This window comes from Pelecanus crispus, chromosome 3, assembly GCF_030463565.1.
Source record: "Pelecanus crispus isolate bPelCri1 chromosome 3, bPelCri1.pri, whole genome shotgun sequence".
In the NCBI taxonomy this organism is placed as follows: domain Eukaryota; kingdom Metazoa; phylum Chordata; class Aves; order Pelecaniformes; family Pelecanidae; genus Pelecanus; species Pelecanus crispus.
Genome location: NC_134645.1, coordinates 48,460,885 through 48,480,615, shown reverse-complemented (window position 1 = coordinate 48,480,615; position 19,731 = coordinate 48,460,885). Strand labels below are relative to the sequence as shown.

The window sequence follows — 19,731 nt, the reverse complement described above, 5'->3', positions numbered from 1 at the left end:
AACTACTAACCTGAAACTTTGTTATACCAAGTTTTGACCGAAAGCAGTATTTCTGGACAAGGTATCAACTCCTGAAAAATAAGACTGTGTGATAGAAACAGATGCTTGTAGCTTGTAAGGTCTCTTCTAAGTCTAAATAAGGGATAATTAAGGGCAGAAAGTTACAAGAGCTTAGTTAGAAACATGGTATGAATTTAACTTTAAAAGTTGTAGTAGTAAGATAATATCCTACAACATATTTTATAATTTTGAAGAGTTTTGTTTCACTAGAGAAATATTTTATGCCATTGCACCCTACAAATCTGACAAATTAACTGTTATAATTCTACTGCTGAGATTACATGCCATTCACTTTTTTGTGGAAAGTTTGTGTAAAATCCCTTTGCAGGTACATGCCACCTAACATAAAAGTTCTTCTGTAAGAACTACATTTTTCCTGCTTCTGCACAGCTTCCCACATTTCTGCAAAATAACCAAGTTATATGGGTTTAAGAACTTGACTTTATCATGTTGGGTAGTAATATCACTTAATCTTAAAAGTTAATCCAGGAGAAACTTAATCCCGGTTGGGTTAAAATAGTAGTTGACTTTCTTAGGAACCATCTTCTGAGCAGTTCTTTATCCTGTTATGAGTGATTTTACCATCTTTTGTTCACAAGACACAAGAGTTAGGAGTTTCTACATTTCTGAATACTTTCTTTGTCGTTGTGTAGAAACACAACTTTCTACGCTTCTGAATACTTTGTACCTCTCAAGTAATACAAAACACCTTCTGGCTAGATACTCCACTGTTCACTGTTACATACAAGCCTCTCAGTATCTTTGCAATCTCTAGACTTCCTCACTGAAACATCTTCTACCTGGGACTATCACTTCTTTCATTTTTTTGTATACCAAGAACAGCAAGTCCACTCAGAAGTATAAGTCATACTAGCAAATCAAAGCATCAGTTCTTAGCCCAGGCACAAACTTAGCACAAAATTCTATGTGAACATAAGGGTCAACATTTTGAATTAGTCCTAGAAGTGAATAACAAATCTCTACAACTAACAAAAGCTAATACAATTTCTATTATTATATCCTTGTCCATTTTTTGGCTTGCTAATACAGGTCAGCCGAAACACCCAAGTAAGCGGTAATTATTCACGTCCTCAATGAAGCCAATCCATTCTACTCCACAGTGTTCCCTCTCAGTGACAGACCATCAGCTCTGGAACCCGCTTCCATGGACAACCCTGGAAGGGCTTCTGCACTATCAGAGTAATTCACATATACACAACAGAGAAAAGTCTTGGGGGCAGCTGTGATTCAGGGGGAGTCCTCACTTAAAACTACTAGGTTTTCACTTGATAACTTCAATCTAAATGGGATACGTATATGACTCCTATCAGCAGGTAAGTTCTATAGAATAACCTAAGCTTAATGGCAGCACTGAGTTTGTTTGCGGCAAACCAACCAAAGCTCAATGCAAAGAATGATCTTTCCAAGTAAATGTCATGAACACTGGCCACATGTAGTAACTTTTCTGTTCTTTGCAAAGTCTGTAACAAATCCTCCTCAGCAAAAAAGGAGGTGTGGGGTTCTGGGCAACAGCAGAGAAGCCTTCTGGATCTCTTCCAAACTCCTGAAGGCAAAACAGCAACACCCCACCCCACCCCCCCACCCCCCCCCCCCAAACATAAAAACTCACTTGTTTTGCAAAAGAACTTAAAAGTGACTCTTTAGTTTTAAATAAAAGCACTATTAACAAGCCTCTACATTTTGTTTTCTGTAATTGTAACGTTGTAAAGCGGCGCCATCCAAAGCAACTACAGCACTGAATTGTTCGCATAGCACTTCCAATTAAAATCTAGATGATAAAGATGCTCCATGGTCCAAGGTAAGCTGTGATATCATTTGGGAATCACTGACCCACAAAAGGATTTTGTTTGAGGCTTGGGAAAAACAAGACCTGCAACTGGCTAATGCCAATTTTTGCATGTGAGTTCCTTCACAACTTGAATAATTGACACCAGCTGAACAAAGCAACAAGTCACTTTGAATATTTACTCTGCCTCTCTTTAGGGTGGTCACATAAATAATAAAAGATTACAGCTATGTTTTTTCTTTCCAGTACTTCCATTTACTTCAGTTTTTTAGAGGTCACCATTCAAAAAATCTGAAAGTTTTTTGATCTCACTGGCAACTACAATATTAAGTATGATCACATGTTTTCAAAATATCTGGATTCAGATATGAAAACTATTCACAGCTGCAAAAGTTCATTACCAAAACCAACTGACTACTTCAAGATATTTTTCTCTGTTCTTTCTGCATATATTTTATCAATTTTAATTTAAGGATGAATATTGGTTACTTGTCAGTATTCTGATCAGTAAGTTGGCCAGTTTTATTGTTGATATATTTTATGATACAGTTTTGTAAAAAATATAGGTGACCTACTAAGGAGATATATGGCAGGTTTTTTTCCGTAACTGAAGTAAATATGAAAAGCAAGGCAAGACAGCTAACTCTAGGCCTACATTAGGAACAGTTTGCTCATGAGACCATTCCACTACATTCTCCTGGTGGAGATGAAAGATACACTCTATTTCCCAGACACCTTACAGCAATTCCACAAAACAGGAAAAACGCTGCTCTGGAAAAGGGATGGTTTTGCCAGTATAATTCTCTCTACACTAGGGCTGGAACAGTTATGTCAGTCAGGGTGTGACAAAAACATACTTATGAGGTAAACAGAGGTTTCAAGCAGCAGGGGTAAGCTTCCACAAGAAACTTTCAAGGAGGTCTACGGACTTAATCCTTGCTTGACAGGCATGGTGTACATTTCTAATGAAGAAAACTAAACCATAAAGAAGTGCCGTGTTATAAAAAGTTCTAGAGAAAAATTATTAAGAGACACTATTGAAAAGCACAGCAGCAAATGACCCTTTTTGATACAGAAGAAAGGCAGGAAAGAGTTTTACAGACTAATTCAGCTCCAGTGAGGCGTTGTCTATTGACTTAAAAATCCCGAAGTAATTGACCCTAAAAGTGAAAATAAGCACACGGCTAAACTGGGGATATTGGATGGGTATTAAAGATATATATATATCAGAACTGGATGGCATATTTAAAGAGATATATATACCAGAAATGCTAAATACAAACTAAACTGCAACTCACAAGAGACACAGGATGCAATAGGAAGAGGTTCTATAACTACAGCAGAAGGAAAAGAAACATAAAGGAAACTACAGAACAATAGCAATGAGGAAAAAACGACAAAAGATGAAACCAAAGAGGCTGAATTCAATTTCTTCTTCTCTTATATTTCCCCTACCCCCCAAGGGTTAACGGTAAGTAGAGAGCAAGGAACAGGACCAGGGAAAGAACAGGCCTATCATTTAATCCTCACTCATTTAGTAAGCCATAATATATTAAACAGCTTAAGAGAACATTAGAAATAATGCATGAGTTGACAATATAGATAACAGCTATACCAAACGTGAGTTAAAACCGCAGTTGTGCTGATAGGAAATATCTAAACCCGTCAGAAATAAGAAAGTACAGATTAGTGAGAAATCAACCAAAACTTTCCTTCGGCAAGGTCAGAAAGCCAGCTTCCTCATCAGTAACTAATACAGAATGAGACAACCTGACATGAAAAATCAGAAAACTGTCTAACGAACAGACGGGCTTATCTTACACAGGCTAACATTATTTACCTTATACAGCTTAAGAAAATTTTGTGTTGGCGGTGAGATGAAAAGGAAGGATTTTGGTCTGAGACAGCATTGCTTTCACACTGAGCTTGCATTCATGCCAAGTTTCTCATCTGTGTATCTAATCTCCTATTACAGTCAATGGAGATGCTGTTCAATTCACAGGATCCCTGCCTGGACACAGGTGCCTACTGCCACTGGAGATGCCCTAGGGTTTCCCACCACTTCCAGCTGCTGGCCTGGAAGGGTACAGACCCCCAAAGGTCCTGTGTGATATCTGCCATGCCATGCAAATATCATTGCACATCAAATGGCACATGTTGCCTATGAAACGTTAACTCTCCTTCCGCTGTAAGTGGAGGCCAAGTTCCTCATTCATGTGGACATATATGGAGACTATATTTAGGTGTCAATCTGGGGTTGGGTACTGCCCTTCATCTCTGTCCTTAAGTAAAACTGGTACGCCATTCTTCTTTAAGTGACCACCTGCTAGTGATCCTAGGATTTTTGTATAAATATTTGTTCTATTTTTTCTTTTAATTTTTTTTTCTCTCTTATTATCCTTTTTAACTATGCATTTCATATTACTTTCATGTATTATTTCTTCATGCCTTAATTGTATCGCACTGTTTTCTGCTCATGCACAGTCTTACCTATTTATGATTTTAGGCAAAATTCTGTTTGCATACAACTTTGAGAGTGCAGTTTCTACAGGGAAGATTCCCTGAAATCTTTTTTCCTGTTCATGGGTATTGACATGTGAAATAATGTTTAGATAAACTGGATAAATCTGCATCAGCCAGACTCAAACAATCTAGATCTGACATACAACTGACTACCAAAATCTCCTGGGTAACGCAGAAAGACCCAGCAGAAGGGAAAAAGGCGAACGTAGTTGCTATCTACAAAAGAAGGAAAGGAAAGGACAGAGGTTATGGACAAACCAGCCTAACCTGAAAGCATTCCAGGATAAATTATTCTGTAAGGGCAGAAGTATACAAAACAGTTAACACAAGATTTTCATGAACAAACAGTATCAAACAAAATTATTTTTCTTTTCTGACAAGAGAAACAAGCCTGGAATATTAGAATGCAACAAATGGGATATAGCTTGACCTTAATGTAGCCTTTGACTTTGTGCCACCTGATGTTCCTCAAAATCTAACCATGGAAATATCATTTAGATTAAATCACCAGTAGATGGTTGCAGAACCAGGTTCATGTGAATCTGAGCATCATTGTAGGTATTCCACAAAGTTTTGTACTGGGTTCATTGTCTTCCAGTAATTTCATTAATGAAATCAATGATTTTAAAAAAACCCACAAAACAACAAAATCCTTTTAAAATAAAATTGTAATCTGGGATGGGATGCAAGCATTTACAAACCTAAATGGCATCAATAAACCTGAGAAATGAAATCAACGAAATGTGTGTAAAGTACTCCACTAAGGAAGAAAGAAATGTACAGTTACAAAACAAATCCATCTAGTTAAGCAGCAGCACAGCAGAAAAGGACCTACTGGAACCACAGACTGAACAACAGTTGGCAAGCTAGACAAAAACATACAAATGTCTGTCAGGAGCACGGAAGTCCATTCTGCCCAGTATTCAGAGCCTCACTTAGAGTGCCATAACCAGCATGGGGCATCACACTTTAAAAATTATGCATCAAGTCAGAAAGACTTCAGAAAAGAAATACAAGCAGATAAAACATTCAGAAAAAAAAATATTATACCAAACTATTCAAATCTGTGGTGTCCATCTATATCACTAGAAAACCACCAGTTCAACAATAACTGATAAAACCCTCACACTCACTTGTAACCCAGAAACAAAAAGGATGAAAACTGTAAACCATACAGAAATCTGTTACAAAGCCTGTTACAAGAAGCAGTAGCTTACAAAACATAAGATTTTCCTCTTAAACCTCTCAAATAAGCTTTCTGAGCTAACCTCTGGAACATGTCTCCTTACACTCCTAATTCTTCCCTTGCTAGATGTGCCTGCCAGTACAGGATCTCACATCTGAAGTCCAGCAGACCACCTACATCTCCCTGAACAACATGTAAGTTTTTATCAGCATAGTTTCTGCCAGTGAAGTTGTATTTGTACTAGAAGATTTTGTCAGTCTCATGGGCTGGGAGGAAGGGACAGAAAGAAGGCAGGACTTGTGCTTGCATATGTTTTTGTGGTTGTTTATACACATAGCTCTAGCTGAGAGGGGTACACCAGCATTACCCTGAAGAAGTGACCATGGCTGTGGTCAGGCAAACAGCAGAAATGGCTGTGAATTGTTTTCAGCAGGTGCTCAAGCTATATGGGCTTCAAATCACCTTGCACTGAGGAGTGATGCTCAGATGATCCTCTTCTGTTAGTTTTGCTGCCACGGTGGCAACCTCCAGCTGACAGGAATTAACAAGCAGCTGGGTAAGACCAAAAGCAAAGGCTGCTATCTTAAACTGCCACAGTATAGCCACCTGGGGCCTAGGCTTCACCTCCAGGCAGGCATCATCATTACTTCCAAGACATCAGAGAGAGCAAACACAAATCTGTCTGTGATGGTGAAGCTTAGTCAAGATTCCCACAGCACACCATTTCTAGCACCCCACCCCGCTGTTACAAAGCAGGTGTTTGGATCACTAGTTGTTATAAACAGAACAAAAAAAGAATCATAGAAATATGGCAACACTCACAGGAACGCAGTGTGGAACAATAACACAGCCATCTTTGAAGTTTAGGAGAGAGAGAGACCAAGCCAGAGAGTCACCTAATTAAATGAAAACATCTGTGTCTAATTGAGTATCTAAACCTGAGCTAGCTGACATGTGCTCCCTTTATTGGCAATGGAGATGTTGTCAACTGAACCTCATGAGAAAATCGTCTCACCCTAATGCAGATGCGCAAAATGGACTCAGATGAACTGCACTCCACAAGTGGCTACTTCTTTTTAGATTGTGAAGGGAGCCTGGGATAAAAGGATTTGGTTTAGATATGCAGAAGTTAAGTGAAATCCCTATCTGTGTAACAACAATATTAATGAAGAACACAGAAACCAAAATGGAGAGGAAAAGCTAACTATTACAAAAGAAATCAGGAACTCAGTAAGATTGATTAATTGAATAGTAAAGTGAGGAACTACCAGCTAGAACTCAGCAGAATTATCTTTTACCTGACAGCGTTGATTTGATAAAAAATATTTACATTTGCAAAGAGTTTGTTAGTCCTGGCAAGGTCTACAAAATTAATCCAAGTGCCAAGCTTGGAGGAAAATGATATGATAAAACAAAAATTGAGAAGTTAATTGAAATTTCCATAGTCCTTTCATTGTCTACTTTTAATTATTAGACTTTAGATTATTACAAGTAAAACAAAGGACAAAATATGAGGTCAAATGACATTATTTTGCCAAGTGTTGAAAGAGAATGTAAATGGAAAACTATGGCTTCTCTGAGCAGTAATACACTGGTTTAAGTAAATACTCCCACCTGTACCTCATGGTACATACTGAAGTATGGTTATTGAGCTGCTTCGCATGCTACAGTAAATGCTTCACGGAATACTGCAATGTAATTTTTAGGTGCAACTGATGATAACTGAGTTCCGTAACACTATGAAAATATATTAATGAATAATTTATGAAATTGATGTCAAACTGCAGCATGATAAATGTAACTTGCTGTGGGCACTATTTAGAGCCAAAGACAGCTGGATTTTTTTCTTGGATTTGATAAGCACATATAACTTTGCAAAAATGCACACTTTCTCAGACTTACCACTGGTGACTCTCAGCACTGCTGGCATCCAGCTGAACAGCCTTTTCAGCTTTAATCTTTCCTGTAAATGGAATACAATATATTAAAGGATTTATTGTGCTCTTCCACATTTTAGGCAACTACCAAGAACGAAGCAACCTGATATACTCTAAATGCAAAGAAAATATTGCTTCCTGCTCTTGTAAACATTTAGATGGACAATGTAACAGCCTGGCTTTACATCCTTTACATACGCATACATACATATATAAATATGTGTGTGTATATATATATGGGTGCAATTTTAGTATTTTCTCGTAAAATCCAGTTCAGACACAGCTAGATCAGGGAAGGATTGGACTGGACTGCCAAAGGAGGCTGTGTTGTCTGTAAGACTGAAGACCCTTAAAAGCAGGTTAGAGAAGCACCTGTCAGAAGAACCAGCAAAGCTTTTTCCTGTCTTGTGTACAGGAATGAAGTAGTTGAAGCTCCTTTCCAGCACAAAGACTTCCATTAAATTCCACTTTTAACTGAATAAAGATGACAGTAGGTGATTTGATCAAACCCACGCTCCCAGTAAGAAGTTCAGATGAGATGCTTGCTGTTTGCAAAGTCTCAGCTGCAACCAATTAAGCCACACTGACATTTCTGTAGTGCAAGTTAACTTCATAAAAACAAAGAACAGCATACACAGTCCTCCAACCCAGTGGAATGAAAAAATCCACAAAACTACTGCCAGCTCCCCCGCAGTCTCAATCCCTCTGCACCACTTCCAAAAATTGAGATAAAAAAGGCTGCCGCCGCCCACTACTTCATGAGAATGAGCCAAACTAGGCTGGTTACTCAACACCTAACACCCAGTTTCATTCCATCATTCTTTATCTCTCCCTGTCTTTTGCCATGCCATTACCTTTCATCAACTGAGGCTACATGTAGTCACTGGTAAAAGCAAAGGATCCAACAACAGAGTTTACTGTTGTAATTTAGTTTGTGTCAGAATCCTCACTGCACTGGGTGATTTCCATACAAAGACGACAAGTTGCTACTAAAGCAACGACTGTATCAATTAAGTAGCTAAGACAGTGCAAGTCTTCATGAGTATTTAGATGACAAAAGGATAGGGACAAGGACCTTGGACAAGCTGAGGTTGGCTATGGAATATGTAACGACAGCACAAAGGCATGACACTGCCTTTAAGGATGACAAAGGGCAGTCAAAACTGTTTTGTCAGTGATGTTGTCACTGCTGACAGAACAAAAAGTAGAAAATGGGAAGAGTCACAAAAGACAAAATAACCTGAACTTGGAATACACTTATAAAACCTGAATTTGGTGCAGCAAAAAAGAGAGAGGCAATGGAGAAAGAAAGGAGAGAGAGAAGTACTCCCAGACACGGGCAAAAGGATTATTGTAAGAACAGTGTGTTAACTGGAGGAGAGTGACATAGGTAAAAAAGATGTAGGTTTTATAGTAATAAAGAGAAGAAGGCCCAAAACAAAAAGGGAAATGTAAACTATACCTCTAGCCAATATGCACCCAGACAGTGAAAGAAAGGGCAATGCCTTCAAAAGCAACAAAGAAAAAGTGCTGTGAAGAAGAAAATCAGAACCCTGTTGAGGTTAAACTGTCAAACAGGACACATGGGGAGAGAAGCCTGGAAGCAACATCAATTGTCACACATGATTTCTGTTTCTGGTCAATGTTTCTTCCAGACTCACCCCACCACCACCACAAAAAAGGCTGCTGATATGCAGGAGCGCTCCTTTGCCACAGGAAAGCAGGAAAACAGACCTTGACTTTGCCTTGGCATTTATTTATTCCTCTCGCTCTCCCAAAGATGTAATTAAGAAACTGCAATGACAGCATTTGTCTTTTTTCACATTCTGTATCCATCTGATTCTCAACAAAATACAGGATTTTAAGGCACCATCCAGAGTCAACAGCCTTCAACTGTGAGCCACAATACTTCTTCTCCACCAATTTTGGATCTCTCCAGTGAAGAAAGAATGGACCAAAGTTGTATACCATGGCAGTTTATTGCACAAAACATTATTATTACAGTACAAATGCTCCCATTCATTGGATTGGAAATTCCTTGGATTGGAAAACTTAACCAAAGCTCAAAGCATGTTTCACTACATTCGGATGGCATTCTACATAAACATTTTTCCTCCGCTTACCATCAGTAACATATTTCCTCTTCTCCTCAGCATCAGTAGTCATCTCAAACAGATCTCCATAAGCACGTGCAAATCTCCAAAGAAAGTCCACACAGTTTTCATACTGAAAGTAGAGGACAGCTGGGTAATTAAACTGATCAGAATGTGACTTAACCAGTTTCCTTTCATAATGCTTAAAGCAGGTTATTGGAACATGGCATAAATCTTTGGTTATTTTGCATCCTTCTATACTACTTTTAGTTTATGTGAGAACCAGATGACCAATCTTTCACAACCAAAGGAGAAGAAAGCTTTTCTTCTTTGGAAATAGCCCAGGCTGTCTAAAGAGGTTTTATTTCATAAATCAGTTTTAAAGTTCTTTTTTTATAAAAAATAACAAAGTAATCCAGTAAAGCAGAACAGATTCCTCAATGATGAGATGTATACTTTTTTTAGGTATGCCATAAACACCACACTCTCTCACAATTCGTATCTCATCTACCTTCCTGGGTATTTCAATAGGTAAATGAAAATATAATCAGAACTAATGTTTGCTGAATCAGAAGAAACCAATACACTGAATTAAGCACCGCACATCAAGCCAGTTTGAAATTTTATCTGGAGTTAGACATGTGCAAAGTAAAGTCAAAGGAAAAATTCACATGAAGTACACCAGAAAGGTATAAGCAGGTTACAGACTCATAGTTCAATTTCTTGAGAACACTTGGTCTGGTTACTACCTAATTCCACAGGACTTTCTCACATAGACCATTCTAAAACCAGCAAAAGTATCATTTACGTAGAAAAAAGCCTATGGTCTTTCTTTGTCATATGCAAGAATACATACATCAAACAAAGCCTCAAAGTTATTGAGCCTGGATGGGATATAATAATAATAAGACTTCTGTGCTCCCCCACATGAATATTGACACCACCTTGAGACATTTCTTTTTTCACTGTACTTTAAAAATACGCATGAAATTTCATCTCCCATTCCTGTGTGCATTTTAATGCTTGTATTAAGGAAGTTCTCAAAAGCAGTGCAAAGCATAAGTTAGTAACAACAAAATATTAAGTTTACCCATTAATACCTTGTCATCTTTCTCAAACAGCAGTCTGAAGCCCTGCTTTTTATCATCTTCTGAACCCTTGTGCAAATTGTCCACCTGCTGTAAAAAATTAAACAACTCTTCTTCTTCTTCTTCTGATTTCACAGTGGCATCGGGTGATTTCATACATCCATTTTCTTCCTCAGAGTCTCCTTCAGAATCAGTATGAGCTGTGAGGTAACTAAAATTACAGAAAATAATAACCATCTTTTCTAAAAATATTGTTAAAGCATTGCTAAATTCAAATGCCAAAGTTCTGGAGCACAATTTCTTCCAGTTGTCCAACCTTAAAGAAGTTTTTATTCATGGTATCAAGCTTATTATTTTATTATTACAAAACCTTTTTCTTCAAAGGGACAGCACAATCATATTCCAAACATAACAGACAAGTAATTACACTGTCCTGCTGCATTAAAAAAATGCAGATACATATTAGAAACACATGTATCTTTGTGTTTCAAACGCAGAACACTTTAAATCATGAATGTGTATTAAGACATGCCCTGTAACCCTGAATAGGCCTCTTCAACTCTTTACCTCAATTTCCCTATTTTTTGAAATAGTAATGAGCTTGCTAACCAAAACCTAAGTGCTACAAGAATCATTTATACAACGCTTTGGTAAACACTTGTAATGTCTAAATATAAACAATAACATCACGGTTATCAATTCCTTTACTTATTTCTTTTGAATATTCTGAAGGTCAGAATATCTGAAACTGGGAAAGAGCTTATATTAATTCATTATGCTTAGCACACAAGTACTCAGCACAAGGCAATCAAGGACAAAGAAATATTTACAAAAGCCATAAATAACATGCAGAGATAAGCAGGTGGCCTTACTGTCGAAGTGCTGAGCATACATTAGGGTCCTCCAATTTCATATAGGAACAGCTGAATGGCATTATTTTTCAAAAGTAGCTTTTTGCTTATGTACTAAAAATGGACAGAAAAGCCTAATCTTCTGCATTTCCACTTTTGAAAATATTGTTCTGACGAGAAATAATAATGTAAAAATATTAGCTGCCAGGTTCAGATTTTTTAAATGGTAACTATGAGCAGAAAAAGCATGAAATGTACTATACACATTAAGCAACTGAATAATCAAAGTAGGTCATGACAGTCAAAATCTATAAAATCTATTTTTTTCCAGAAATGTAACCAGTACAGAATGTTAGCAACATAAATGGAGGTTAATAATCATGGCTTTTAAATACTCTGTTCTCAATACGTTGCTTTCGGAAGTGACCAGAACTAAAACACGAGCAGATACACTTACAGCCTGTAAATGAACAAGCTTATCAAGCTACAGAAGTGCTAGATGTGGCATGACAGTTTCACTGCAAAATTAACCCAGTAATATGGGAAAGAGGAGTCAAAAATACATTTGGATAAAACAATACACACATAAACCATGCGTACATGTTCAAATGGAAAAACAACATGGAGTGGAGCAGAGCAGAGACGGGAAACTTCACAGATTCCTGCAGATTTGTTTTACATAATCTTGATGATGCTGAAGTTGATGACACATACAATGTTGTATCCTGCAGAGTCTTTATTTGTAAGTCCCTGAACATTTATTTTGGTTTTCTGAAGCATCTTTAAAAACACAGCATCTTGCTCTTCCATAGTTATTTTGGAGTGGGTACAGAGCTACATCATATATAGGCTGCATTTGTAAGAGCACTAACTTGACCAAAAGTACAAGGGATTTGGTGGGAGGGGGCAGTCTTTTAGCTCCAATACATAATCTTGTGAAGTATATTTGGAAGGTACCTTTCCTCACATGGTTCAGATGTCCTCCCGCCCAATTAAAAGATAAATGCACTGAGGGTTTGTGCAATTACCAACCTAAAATAAGGGCACTAGATAATATAAAGTAACAGCAACTAAACAGGAAAGGCAATTTCATATTCCCATACCACCATAACACTCCTCAGTTACAGGAATTTGGGCACTGCATCAAATGCTACCTAAGCAGGTAGGTATGAGAGTAAGGAATCAGTGTTTGGAAGTCAATGTTGATGTTGTCATTTTTATCTTTGCTGCATAAACATCTGCTAAAATGTCTATGATCACTACTGTTCCAATGTTAGAAAACACACAAAAGTGATTATTAGAAAATGTTACTATCCTAGCAAAAATATAAAGGCCAAGGTTGGGCTGAGAGCCAAGCCCTTGTCACTCCAAACAAGCCCGGCAGAGATTTCCAGCAGCACTGTATTAAACTGTCATGGCCAAACATCAAATTCATATGGCATCAGATAAGTCACATAAGAATATTCACTGAGAGACTCAAATGGAAGAAGTGTGAAGTAGGTCACTATCTAACAGATGATGTGAACCCATAAGGAGCTAATTATGAAATATCATGGAAGAATAATCTTTTAAGATCACACCATACTGCATCAAGCCTTTCCTCATCCCACCTCTCCTACAGAAACATGATCTCCAGGCCACATTTGTGCTGAGAAACAGAAGAGAGGACAGGTCATTTCTTCCTCACTCCCTCTCACCTCCGCTGTCCTGGGAGATTCTCTCCTACCTCCACTATTTATCTGCCTTATGAATCCTCAAAGAATTTAAATGTGGAGCAGACCATCTTAAACCTTGATGAGAATGCCATAAATTTCAATTTAGTTGTTGATTGTGTGCTTTAAAGAAGGCAAAACAATACCTGTAAAACAACATGTGGGAAGTGAAAAACACAACAGTAAATAACTTTTTTCAGTGTAAGGTAATGCCAGTAATTCCTAGGGACTGCAATAAACCACAGAACCCTGTGCCTGCTGACATCGATGAGAAGACACTGATCTACACTAAGGGGCAGCAGTTTCTACACAACCAACAGAGAAGAATGCCATTCTCAAAGAAAAGAAACAAAATATTTAAAATCTTTTCCAAGTTTGGTTTGAAGTGAATAGTGTCTTTCACGGGAAGGCCAGAAATTAAATGTACTGATACCAAAATGTCCAAGGGAGTGCAAACAATTGCTAGTGCTTAAGATTGGGCATGCTAGTTACCCCCAAGCTGCAGCAGCAGTCCTCTAAATTTTTCCTTTCTTTCCTCAGAAAAGTAACTTCATAGTGCCTTCAGAGAGTCCTCTCTTCCTTGACTCTTCTTCTTTGGCTCCAGAGCTGACATTGCTGCCTTCCAGCATTTTCCACAGGAAAAGCACCAAGGTGACAGCCAAGGGCTTCATAACTTATTTGTCATGAGTTCCCACCTCACTAGTCACACACCCCAGGCAAACTCCTACATTGCTCGGGAGTCATGGGGGTTAAATGACAGCAAGGTAATTTAACCAAGTATAAAACACTAAATATCACTTCAAACATTGTGGCAAACTAGGCATAAAGAATATTTTTCTGTTTTGTTCCTGATGACATTTATTTTCTTACTATCTCTCTGTTCGATCCTTATCATAGCTGAAATGTTTTAAGCATGAAAATATAACATGTTAAGAAGGAAATACAGACTTTTAAAAAATAAACAGCTAGGATTTTTCCTAACAACTTGGGTAAGCTGTACTTTACCAATTTGAACTGAAGCCAGTTTTATTACAAGACAGGAAGTCCTTCCAGATACTTAAGGACAAAATAAGAGTGTAACAGATATTATTGATATAAAACCATGATAAGAAGAGCTTGATAATTCACTTCAACAAAGCAGCTAGCAGACTTATACATCTACTCATTCTAGAAAAGCATGTTATGAAAAGCAATACTATTAAAAAAAAAAATCAGTACTAACACAAACAGAAGTGGAGATCCTTTTTAACACAGTTTAAAACCTCCAAGAGTCTAAGGGCTGATGACACTAATGCAAAAGGGAAATTAACAAAAAATGAGAAAAAGTTATTATGGTTTGTTTTACAAATATTTCATATAACAACACAGACATGTGCAATTCTACTTGGTATTTTGCTGCACAAGGTTTTATCAGATGATAAATAGAAAACTGAGTATTTCCATGTGATAAACACATTGACCAATATTTGAGAGAAAATGGAAGAACTTTAAAAAAGTCAGTGCCAACTTGTTTTCACCTTTATTACCACTAGATTTTATTTAAAAGAGAAAAACAGTGGTAAGAATATGAGGAGCAATGATCAACCAACATGAATCAGTTGGATCACAAAGGACTGTTCAAAGACCAAGTGGAAACTGTGCTGGAGACTCACCACACCGTGGTTAAGCTGTTTAGTAAATCCAGGCACCTAGTACTGCATTAAGAAAAAACTGAGCTACATGGTATAAAATACCACTGTGGTATAAACTCACTTTGCTCATTCAAAAACCATGTTGGATTGCCTGTAAATTGGCATACACTGGGCCTAACCAGGTATTGTCTGTTCACAACACTTCAGCTTTTAGACAGATCAAATATCATCTGTTGTCTCCCTGCCAACTTAAAAAAATCACAAGATGACACAAACACCGTCTCATCCACTCCAGCTAATTCAATAGAAAGGTGATTATATGTCACAGACTGATCGGGATCAAATTTACACTGTATGACCCAGCAGAGTGCATATCCATAAGTAATGATAAGCAGCCTTCAAGGAAAAGTTTGGCAAACCAGATTCTTAGGTCAACTGAGGGTTGCATTGAAAACAAAATGGGCAGCAAAAATAAATGAAGAAATAAAGAAATCATAAGTGAAGTGGTACTCAGAAGCAGGCAAGGGAAACATTTCTTCCTGCTGAATATTTAAACTGTTTCAAGGAAAAATTATAAATAAAACATCTGCAGGAAAACGATTTACTGTGGTGAATCTTTCTGGTGACTGATGCCAAATGTAATTTGAAAAGCTTGGATGCTAGGCCAGCTGAAGACCGGTGCCAAACATGACACTGATGTCAATGGTTCATCACTGCTGTACCAGGGAGGAAACAGCTTTAAAATCACAAAGAGGAGAATTAGGTGACACTTTCCATCCCAGGTGATCATCTAGACACAATTTATTGTATTTGTAAATGAATGAGTGCTTGTTACACATTCTCAAATGTTAACGATTAAAGTTTTCACTAGTGAATGATGGAAACTGAAACAAACTATAAAGAACAGAATACAGGAAAGCACAGACTAGAAACCGCAGGCTTTTTGGCATACAGCCAATGTCCCATCCATTCAGCGTACCTTCCATTCACGCTATCTGTTTTTTTATGTAAAAATATATCTCATTTATTAAAAAGCATGTGATATTTTTTCACTTACAGAAATAGATAATTTTTGAAAGGCAAAATAGAAAGCTTCTCTTCCCAAGGTGCTGAATACCAAGAGTGACATTGAGAATATGACCAGAGCAGATCAAAGCAGTGAGGACCATATCAGAGACTGCAGCTTCAAATATTTTATGGAAAAAACAGGTAGTATTAAAAGTTTTTCTGGAAGAAGTTTACAAATCTGAAACTTATGTAGTCATCCAGCACAAGTCCATAAAACTTAAGATTACTCCATCTGTCAATTTCCAGCATCTACCCATTTGTCAGTTAAAACCAGCAGTGCTTAATACAAGCAAAATCCTGTCTTCTAGATTATGAAAATACTGCTGAGGCAGTGAAATGTGTAGCATGTACTTTAGATAGAATACAGAAAGTGAAAAAATGTTTAATCTGTAACAAAGGGAAAAATTATTTCTCTAGTGCACCAACTAGCAACCAAATGCGTTACTGTGTGGAATTCACCACAGAACAGTATAAAACAATGCACATAGTGTTATACCTACAGCACATGAAGTGGTGATGCACATTAACTGGAAAAAAAAAGTGTGTTGTTATTGTCTCTCATGGTAAACTCTCACAGAACATGCACCACTGTGATTGAAGTTACATAAGACCTCAGAAAAAGCTATATACATTGCAACTGTACACACATTAGGATTAACAACCTATTTCCATTTGCAAGAGGAAGAAAAAAATACAAAAAGAAAATTACTTAAATGAAATAAAATTATCTTAAATTTACAGAAGATATGCAAAACAAGGACATCAAGTACAAGGTGTTAGTAGGAAAAAAACACCTCTTTTCAAAAGGGGTTAAAAAATAGGATTGGAAAAGCACATACCCAAACGACTAACGCTATTTATAACCTTGAATTATCTTCCTTCCTTCTGACTGTATACAAATATTTGTCAGAGAAGGCCTCTCTTAAGGACACATTCAAAGCTCTTGCACACTATAATCACTTGTATTAGAACATCTCGTCAGCTTCTTCGTCACACAGCAGAACCTGAACAGACAAGTTTCCTTGGCTAGTTCCCAAACAGCAATGCATCTCTCCTGACCAGAAAACGGGATCTTCTCAAATGCTAGGTGTGGAATAACCCCTATATTGCATCTGCGAACCTGATTATTCATAAACTGGTCCTTTAGCCTTATCTACATCTCCAAATATTTTGTGCATAACATAAAGGCCTCTGCAAACCAACTAATGGATAAAACAATCTAAGAAATGAATAGAACTGAATTGTTTCTACACCATACAAAGGGGGAATGTCTTTGAATACTCCTGCCAATACTGAATACTTAAAGAACTGGTTCATAATAGAACTGACAGGTCTCAAAATACAGTATCAAAATATAAGACTTGTGAAGCATGTGGGCTGGCATGTAACACAACAAGAAATTCCGCCCACAGGAACTGAAAATAAATTTGGAGGAACTCTCAAAAAATAGAATTCCATTAATTATTATATGCAGCATGTTGCTATCTTCAGAATATTACAGTTAATTAATATATCTTTAAAGAAAAAAAGTGACTTAAGATAGGCAATTTACAGATACAATGCTGCCTACGCAGGTATGTATAACACGCTGAGGAGATGGTTCAAAAAACTCAGTTGCTGTAAACATACCCTTATTAAATTGCATGTAAGTATCTCAGCTGATTATTTCAAAACAAAATTGCAATTACAGGAGAGTCATGTCATCACCATTTTTACATTACTACTGGAAGGTATATTAGGTAACATATCAAAAGACAAAAATATAGTCCTTCTCCGGGACGCCAGGTACATCTGATCCTTCAGCATGTTCCTCAACTCACACGTATAAAAGGTCCCATGGGACACAATGGGACAGCAAGATGTGATCAAAACTAGGAACTTTCTACCTTATGGAGTCAGTATCCTAAATCCTTCATGATTACTTTTTAAGCCACCAGAAACTGTTTACAACAGCAAATATACATAAACATACTGCCATTTGTACACGTGTTGCATTCAGACATAGCTTTCATAACATGTAATACCTTTAGGCAGAACACTGTAATAACTCATCTTTAAGGCCCATAGAAGACAATTATCATGAAAAGCACAAGAGCATTTGTACAGTTTGAACAAACTCTGTCAGAGACACAAGACAAGACTACTTTCTTACTAGAAGCACTTTTAAAATCACACCATTATTCTGAACTTTGCCTCTCATGGCATAGCTATGTAGCAATACTGCATCAGATTGTTATCAAATGCACCCTTAAAAATCTCTATTATGCTTGGTATTCAGCCAACTTCAGCTGTAGTGCAGATTTAAAGATGGTCACCCAGAGTTTTCTCTGATCTAAAAATCACTAATCTGAATTTTTGGGGTTTTTTTTCCCCTGAACATAGAGAAATATAAAATATACATAAAACTTTAAAAGGGCTCCTGTTTATTATATGAAGTTTCACATAGGTAATGACACAGTTTGCACTGTATGTGTACTGTAACATATACAAAATATTATTCACTCACCCTCCTTCACTTTCGGCCTCCTCAGAGCTGGTAGTTTCTGTTGCACCAGGAGCTGTCTCGGCTTTTCTCCGCTTTGTTGCTCTGTGCGATGGGCTAACTCTCTGAACATCTCCCTTCCTTTGAAGCTCATTTCGAATAAGCTCTTCAAGCTTTGGAATAGCTTCTTTCAGAAATGTCACCTCTCTCTTTAGTTCGTCCACACTTACTAGCAAGCCATTCAATTTTTCTAGTATCTGCAGTTGCCTTCCATGTAAAACCATTACTACTCCTTGCTCATTAGGAGCTTCATTTGGCAAGCCCATAGAATTAAGCCTGTTACCTACATCTAGGAACGCAGGTATACGCACAGCTGCACCGGGTTTTCGGATCTTACGGTACCAAAACAGCATCAGGCTTATTCCAGCAGTCCCTGCCATTATGCCCAATATTAGTCCTTTATTTTCGAAGCGAGACATTTCTGCACTCTCCTAAAATCGTGAGACAACAATAAGTCGGAGTTAAAGACGTTTTTCCTACTCTGCCCAAAACAACTTAGCTTTGAAGTCACAGCAGTGTAAGGCTAGAATAATTGGCACGCGCTGCAGATACAAAGTTACAATACAACTCCAGCAGATTCTGCAATAAAAGGCTATGCGCTATGACAGCAAAAACAAGAGGGCTGGGGGAGGGCGGGGGGGATGAGGGGCACACTTCTGCATCGGCACGTGCGCAGGACCGCAGCCGTCACTTTTCACCTTCTCCGCATCTTGGCGGGGTTGTTTTTCCTTTCTCTTTTTTTTTTTTTTTTCTTTTCTGTTTTAATGCGAGAAACTCATACAATCGGATTTTCCGCAACTGCGGAGCGGCGGAAACCCAGCTGTCAGGCCGTAGCGCAGCCCGCGCCGCCCGGAGGGGTGTCTGGCCGCCGCCCCGGCCCCCCTGCCCCGAACGGCTGCCGGAGCCCCGCGGTCGCCTCCCCGCGGGGGCCCGCCCGTCCCCCAGCCCCGAGCCCGGCGCCGCCCCCGTTACGTACCGGAGGGCCGGTCCGGGAGCGGGTGCGGGTGCGGGTGCGGGTCCGGGTCCGGCCCAGGCGCGGCGCGGCGCGGCGCGGCCCCGCAGCTCTCCCGCCGCGGCACAGGGGGCGGTGGCGGCGGCGGCGGCGGGGCCGCCCCGGGGCGGCGATACCCGGATCAGGAGGGACGGGCCTCCGCCGCAGCCGCCGGCCGGGCCGCCCGGGTGACGGGCCGCTGCCCTGCGGAGGAGGGCGCTGGGCTGGGCCGGGCCGGGCCG

General features: G+C 38.6%; 1 protein-coding gene across 2 annotated transcripts in view; it reads right to left on the bottom strand.

The window, feature by feature from the left end:
* The window catches only part of RMDN2 (regulator of microtubule dynamics 2), a 46,987-nt gene extending 28,070 nt beyond the window's left edge, over positions 1 to 18,917 (bottom strand). For both annotated transcript variants that reach the window (XM_075708176.1, XM_075708177.1), the window contains exons 1-4: positions 18,463 to 18,917; positions 10,707 to 10,905; positions 9,637 to 9,739; positions 7,479 to 7,539 (exon numbers count right to left, since the gene is read on the bottom strand). In XM_075708176.1, the coding sequence (XP_075564291.1) occupies positions 7,479 to 7,539; positions 9,637 to 9,739; positions 10,707 to 10,905; positions 18,463 to 18,917 (818 nt within the window). The remainder of the gene's footprint in view (positions 1 to 7,478; positions 7,540 to 9,636; positions 9,740 to 10,706; positions 10,906 to 18,462) is intronic.
* Between the last annotated feature and the right edge of the window lie 814 nt (positions 18,918 to 19,731).